At 37.3% G+C, this 6,804-nt stretch overlaps 1 protein-coding gene across 1 annotated transcript in view; it reads right to left on the bottom strand.

The window, feature by feature from the left end:
* Nucleotides 1-560: 560 nt before the first annotated feature.
* The window catches only part of LOC101346121 (centlein), an 86,317-nt gene continuing 80,073 nt past the window's right edge, over nt 561-6,804 (bottom strand). Inside the window, exon 7 of the mRNA XM_004373509.1 lies at nt 561-753. Coding sequence (XP_004373566.1) covers nt 561-753 — 193 coding nt within the window. The remainder of the gene's footprint in view (nt 754-6,804) is intronic.

Raw genomic sequence — 6,804 nt, 5'->3', positions numbered from 1 at the left:
CACACGTAAGTAGCTGGGTAAATCTTCTTGAGGGGCTCCTAAAACAAGTGTAAGATAAAATGACGACTTAAAAGAAACAGACAAAATAAAGAAAGAAAAATCCTTGGAAAATATTGATCCTGAATACCTTATGAGCATACTGATTTGTGTTTGTGCAAATTTTCCAATAAAATAATGCACAAATTCTAAATTGAAAATCTCTCTCAGATCATAAACTAGTATCATACCTGATGAAATATTTTCTCATAATAGAAGGCTGAGTAATTTCATTACCAAAATCCTTTCCTGTTTAGGGGCTATATTCCTAGAAAGCTTCACAGTGGATATCAAAATTCTGACTTATAAAAACAGTATCCTACAAAATTAATTTACATATTTTTTTTTTTAATGTTTCAGCTCTAACAGCCATAAAGGAAACTCACAAAATTTTAAATATTACCAAACTGAACCATGCTTCATTTTTAATTCTGCAGAACTATGTATAAAATGAAGTAATAAAGACATGCTGACATTTGAAAATTTTGAATTCTATGTATTTTCGTAAGTTCATACATATAAAATTACATTTTTATGACAGAATAAAAGCATACTTTTTGATATGATATACTTTCAGCTGTGTGAACATCTTCCTGATTTCTCAGTACTTTTTGTGTGTCCATGTTGAGAACCTGAAGCTGCTGGATCAGCTCTGCTTGCTGGGCTGTATGTGCACTATTCTGCTTGTAAAGATTCTGCAGCTCCTGAAGCTCCTTCCTGAGCGAAGTAAGCAATAAATAGAGGGAGGCATGACTAAAGATCATCTCAGTTAAATAATTGTGTTCTCATAGGATTATAGATCAGCTTCCTATTTTGCATCTATTATTTTTTTACAGCAGACAAACTTAGTAATAAAAGAAATAATATATAAAGTATTTAATATTTATCACATACACCTAGAAAGTATTGATAGAACTGCTATGAGTTTCAAAGCCAGATATGGATCAATTTTCTTTTACAGCTTGATAGTAATAAAAACCCTGGGTATGCAGTCATAGTATAACCTTCTTATTGAAATTAAGTTAACAGTTCAATTCCAAGAATTGATAAGCACCGATGCCAACAACAGTTATAAGAGTTTTGAATACACGGTAAGTCAAACTTTCATTACATATTAGACAGAACTTTAAATGTATTAAAAGGAATCTCAGTAGGCAAATTAAGTTTTCAAACCAAAGTTCATTAAAGCACCACTGCCGATTCTAGTTTGCAACCTCAGAAGCCTGAGATTCTGGTGGCTCCTTGTTATGGATTGAACGGTGTCCCACAAAAATGTGTATCAACTTGACTAGACCATGATTCCCAGTATTGTGTGACTGTCCACCATTTTGTCATCTGATGTGATTTCCTATGTGTTGTAAATCCTACCTCTATTATGTTAATGAGGCAGGATTAGAGGCAGTTATGTTAATGACACAGGACTCAAGATTAGGTTGTGTCTTAAATCAATCTCTTTTGAAATATAAAAGAGAGAAGTGAGAAGAGAGAAAGGGGGACCTCATACCACCAAGAAACAAGAGCCAGAAGAATAGCGTGTCCTTTACTCAAGATTAGGTTGTGTCTTAAATCAATCTTTTTTGAAATATAAAAGAGAGAAGTGAGAAGAGAGAAAGGGGGACCTCATACCACCAAGAAACAAGAGCCAGAAGAATAGCGTGTCCTTTTGACCCGGGGTCCTTGCACTGAGAAGCTCCTCCACCAGGGAAGATTGATGATAAGGACCTTCCCCCAAAGCTAACAGAGAGAGAAAGCCCTTCCCTGGAGCTGGCACCCTGAACTCAGACTTCTGGCCTCCTGGACTGTGAGAGATTAAATTTATCTTTGTTAAAGCCATTCACTGGCTGGTATTTCTGTTGCAGCGGCACTAGATAAATAAGATAGAATTTGGTAACAGGAGTGAAGTGCTGGTCTAAAAGATACCTAAAATGTGGAAGCAGTTTTGAAACTGTGAATGGATAAAGGCTGGAAATGTTTTTAACTGCCTAACAGTAAAAGCCTAGATTGCCTTGAAGGGAATTACGGTGGAATTTTGGACGTCAAGGACAATTCTGGTGAGGACTCTGAAGGAGGTGAAGAAAGCTGTTACACTTGAGACGGCGCAGAAGGCAAGAAGCAGCAGCAGAGAAATAGCAGCAGCATAACAAGGAGATCAGCACAAGACAGCCATGGAGCCAACCCACGAAGCAAGCTGAGTGCCTGTGCGCAAGAGGCTTCCTGACAGAGTGGGGTGCCTCCAGGTACTTACCAGTGGAGTTAGGCTAGCCAACCCGACCCACCCACAGGGGCCAGAGAGCTGAGTGCCTTCCAGCTGAAGTTTACTGGTGGAGTGGGGTGCCTCCAGGTATTTATCAGTGGAGCTACAGAGCTTTGGAACATTTGCCCCAGCAGGGCAGATGGGGACAGTGAGGCGCAAGGGACCGAGAGGCCAAAAAACCAGGAAGCAGAAGCTTAAGAGAAAAGGAACACAGGAAGCAGAGCCACCTCAGTCTCAATGGGTAGGGCCACAACCTCTGGCGTGCCAAAAGGTGGGTCTCCATTCAGATGAACTAGGATAACAGGGCTGCCCAAATTCGAGGGAGCAGAGCTGTCATTCCAATGGGCCTGGAAGGTGGAGCTGAAGCCCAGGCCTCCACTCAGAATCCAGAGAGTGTGGTGAATACCCAGAGTCTGGAGGGCAGGGCCCTTGTCTAAATGGTCTCAGAGAACAGAGGATTATTTTCAAGCCTTGAGAGCTAATGAAATGTGTTCTGCTGACTTGCTTGGTGCGTGTTACCCCTTCTTTCCCTCCAATTTCTCCCATTTGTAATGGAAATATCTAGCTTGTGCCTGTTCCACCACTGTACTTTGGAAGCAGATAACTTGTATTCTAGATTTCACAGATAAAGAGGAATTTTGCAGAAGATGAGATTCTGGACTTAGAGTTGATTTAAGACTTGCTATGATATGATCGGAGACCTGGTGGTGCAGTGGTTAAGAAACTCCTCAACCAGGGAAGATCAAAGATAAGTATCTTCCCCCAGAGCTGAGAGAGACAGAAAGCCTTCCCCTGGAGCTGGCACCCTGAATTCGGACTTCTAGCCTCCTGGACTGTAAGAGAACAAATTTCTCTTTGTTAGAGCCACTCACTTATGGTATTTCTGTAAAAGCAGCACTAGATAACCAAGACACTCCTGTAAACCAGTTTGAAGGAAATGATGAGACAACAAATCAGAAGGAAGGGGAGCTACACAAGGGCAGATCAGTCCTTCTAACCCACCCAGGGTGAAACTGACAGAAGTTCACATAAAAACAAAACAACTGTTAACACTTTACCCACCAAATCATAGTACATCAAAACACATACATCAAAAACTATAAGCAATAAAAGGAAAATTGTTTGGTACCTATATGAGAAGGAAAGAACCCATTTAAAATAGCAACAAAAAACATGAAAGAGCAGGAATAAATTTAACAAGAAAATTTCAAAACTCATACAAGGAACTTAAAACACTTAGGATACAAAGATAGACTAAGACAAATAGAATGACATACCATACTCTGGGACACGAAGACTGAACACCATAAAGATGTCAACTCTCTTTAGATTTACTTGTAAATGTGATGTTCTAATAGAAATACCAAATAAGAAGTAATATTATTCTAAGTTTCATATGGGAAAATCCATAAGCAATAATGATGAGGAAAGCTCTAAAAAGAAGCAGTAATGGAGAATGTGCCGTATGTTTTCTTATTTGCTCATCAACATCTCTACCCCACTGTCTACCCTGAGAGGCCAACCTCTACAGACTGCACTTGCACTAACTCCTTGTCCTCCGGCTCTGACTGAATTTGATCAGTGGGAGGAGGTAGCGGAAGGAGATTAGAGGGTAAAGAGAAGAAGGTCAGGGTACTGATTTCCCTGGCTTCCTCACTGCTGAACCACAGTCTGGCAGTGGATTGTGTTCCACTGCTCCTATCAGACAGCCTCCCTCCCAGGGCTACACTTCTCACTTAGATCTGGTAACAGCTCTTCTCCTTGCCTCTTGTGAACCAGGTGTGGTAATGGCTTCTCATTGTTGCTAATCTGTGATTGGTATTATACTGAATTGGAACGTCTATTTGGAGACAATTGACATCTTTATCATACTGAGTCTTCCAAACCATGGAAATTGTATATCCTTCCACTTACTAGACCTTTTATTTCTCTTAATGTTTTACCATTTTCTGTGTAGGTCTTACACGTCTTTCATTATATCTACTCTTCATATTTTACAGATACTGTAAATAATATTATTTCCTGACCAAAATTATGACTGTGATGTCATAACTTTCATTTTTTTTTTGTAGCACATTCAAAACTGACTTTCAAGGAAAAAACTCAAATCAACTGACAAGGAGCGTAGGCTATTCACTTAGCCCACCTTCCTGATCATTGTAGAATCACTACCTATCAAGGCAAAATTTTTGGTTAAGTAATTAAACTGGTTAGGCCCATTTATATAACTTCTAGGCAAATGTATTCAAATGCTCTGTATATATTACATACATATACATCACTATAAATGCAATTATCTGTTTATTTATTTATACTCTAACTCAGAACACTAATTATTTGAGGTAGTTCATAAAAATATCCCATAGTACAATGGTTGACATGGATTAAATATTCAACAGTATTTAAATGATTTAAAAAATTCCAAACATATAAACCTATAACGGAATACAGTTACGTAAACCCCATCATTCATCAATAAGGGAAAGTGTATCCAAATAACTAGGTGCTTAGATCACTTTTCCCACAATTATGGCTTTGTGTGGCTTGAGTACAACATACAGATTCAAAAACGTGATGCTGTAGCTCATAAGCCTTATCCTCCACAGGAAATAAGAGTGATGAAGGAAACAAGACATGTCCAACAGGTAGTCCGTATTCAGAGAACTCAGGAGAAACACTGTAGGCATTTCAACTACTACTTACCCTATTGTTGTTGTTGTTAGTTGCTGTCAGGTCAATTCTGACTCACAGCGAGCCCTACACCGGAGTTTTTAGTCAAAGTACTTTGTTCATCTGGCATTCTGCTTCTAAAAAGTCACAGCCTTAAAAATCCTATAGAGCAGTTCTACTCTTCACATGTGGGCTCAGAATGGACTTGATGACAACTAACAACAACTAACCAATTCTATGCTATTGCCTTCCTCCTCTACGATTTCTTATCATCAACTCTAGCAATTATATATGCTCTATTAGACATTATCCTTTTACCATGGTGTAAGAAAATGCCCGTCTGTGGATATTTTTACCCTGTTTACTATAGCTTATAGCTCTTGCAACACATTAAGTATACAAATTCGGGGCAAATTAGTGGAAAAAACTATTATCCTAATTCCATGCATTTAACACTACACTGTGTCCTAGAATAGATCCATATTTCACCAAATAGCCTAACACCCTCATACTCTAAAATAAGAAGGTAATTGTTAGAATATTTTGTGCCATTCTAGGTGCCATATTTTAAGAATAATATTGATAAAATAGATATTGACAATATAATGCAGCCAGATAGGTAAATCAAATTGTATAACACCTGTGAAAGATTTATGTGCATGAAAACCTTTATGAGGAATATGGGTAATTACTCAATTGATGAAAAAATATAGGAAGTTATTGATAATTTTCTTCTAGTATCTGAAAGGCTGTGCTACATAACAGAGATTAGATCTTCTCTGAGATTCTCCAGATAACAGAATTAAGATAAATGGGTGAAAATGGTGAAAATGTAAATTTCAACTCACTATGGGGAAAAAAAAAAAAGGAGCCCTAGTGGTGCAGCGGTTAAGAGCTCAGCTGCTAACCAAAAGGTCGGCAGTTTGAATACACCAACTGCTCCTTGGAAACCCTTTGGGGCAGTTCTACTCTGTCCTATAGGGTTGCTAAGAGTTGCAATCATTTGATGGCAACTGGTCAGGTTTTTTTTTTGGTTTGTGGGAAAAAATATTCAAAAATTTAAACAAAGTAAAAATGAAAAGAGTAATCTTAAAAAGTTTTGAGAATTTTTTAAAGTGTTAAAGCAAAGACTCAACACTATAAAGACAGTAACTTACTGGGAAGAGGATAATGATAAATGGTCATTTTAAAATTTCTTCTAAGACTTTATTCCTATTTAGAATTGCTTTACTGGCTTAACTACATTACTGGACTAAGAAAATAACACCATGAATTAATAAGCCATTCAGTTTATCATCCATAAAGTTTATACTCCTAACTCTTGTGATAAGAAAAAAAAAAATTGTTCATTTGGTTTAGGTGAGTTTACAGAGCAAATTAGTTTCCTATTAAGATAAAAAAATTTAATGTGATACAATGAATTTGTTAAAATTCTAATTCATTTTAATTGTATTAGCTTTAGTGAAGATGAAAATTTTATCACCCAAAACTAAAATCACAGTGCATATTTAAATTTGCAAAATCATGTTACTTTATGAAATTATAAAAAGTACCTGATATACAGTAATAACTTAATTCCCATACCCATCCCACTAAAGTGAAAGATAATTTATAGCCAACTTTTAACGAAAGAACTCCATCCCAAGCCCTAGCCAGAGCAATTAGGCCAGAAAAAGAAACAAAGGGCATACGAATTGGTAAGGAAGAAGTCAAAGTATCTCTATTTGTAGACGATATGATCTTATACACAGAAAACCCCAAAGAATCCACAAGAAAACTACCAGAACTAATAGAAGATTTCAGCAAAGTTTCAGGATACAAGATAAACATACAAAAATCAATTG

Source organism: Trichechus manatus, unplaced genomic scaffold (assembly GCF_000243295.1).
Source record: "Trichechus manatus latirostris isolate Lorelei unplaced genomic scaffold, TriManLat1.0 scaffold00025, whole genome shotgun sequence".
Taxonomy (NCBI): Eukaryota; Metazoa; Chordata; class Mammalia; order Sirenia; family Trichechidae; genus Trichechus; species Trichechus manatus.
Note: the sequence above shows the minus strand (reverse complement) of the source record. Positions and strands in the feature narration are given on the sequence as shown.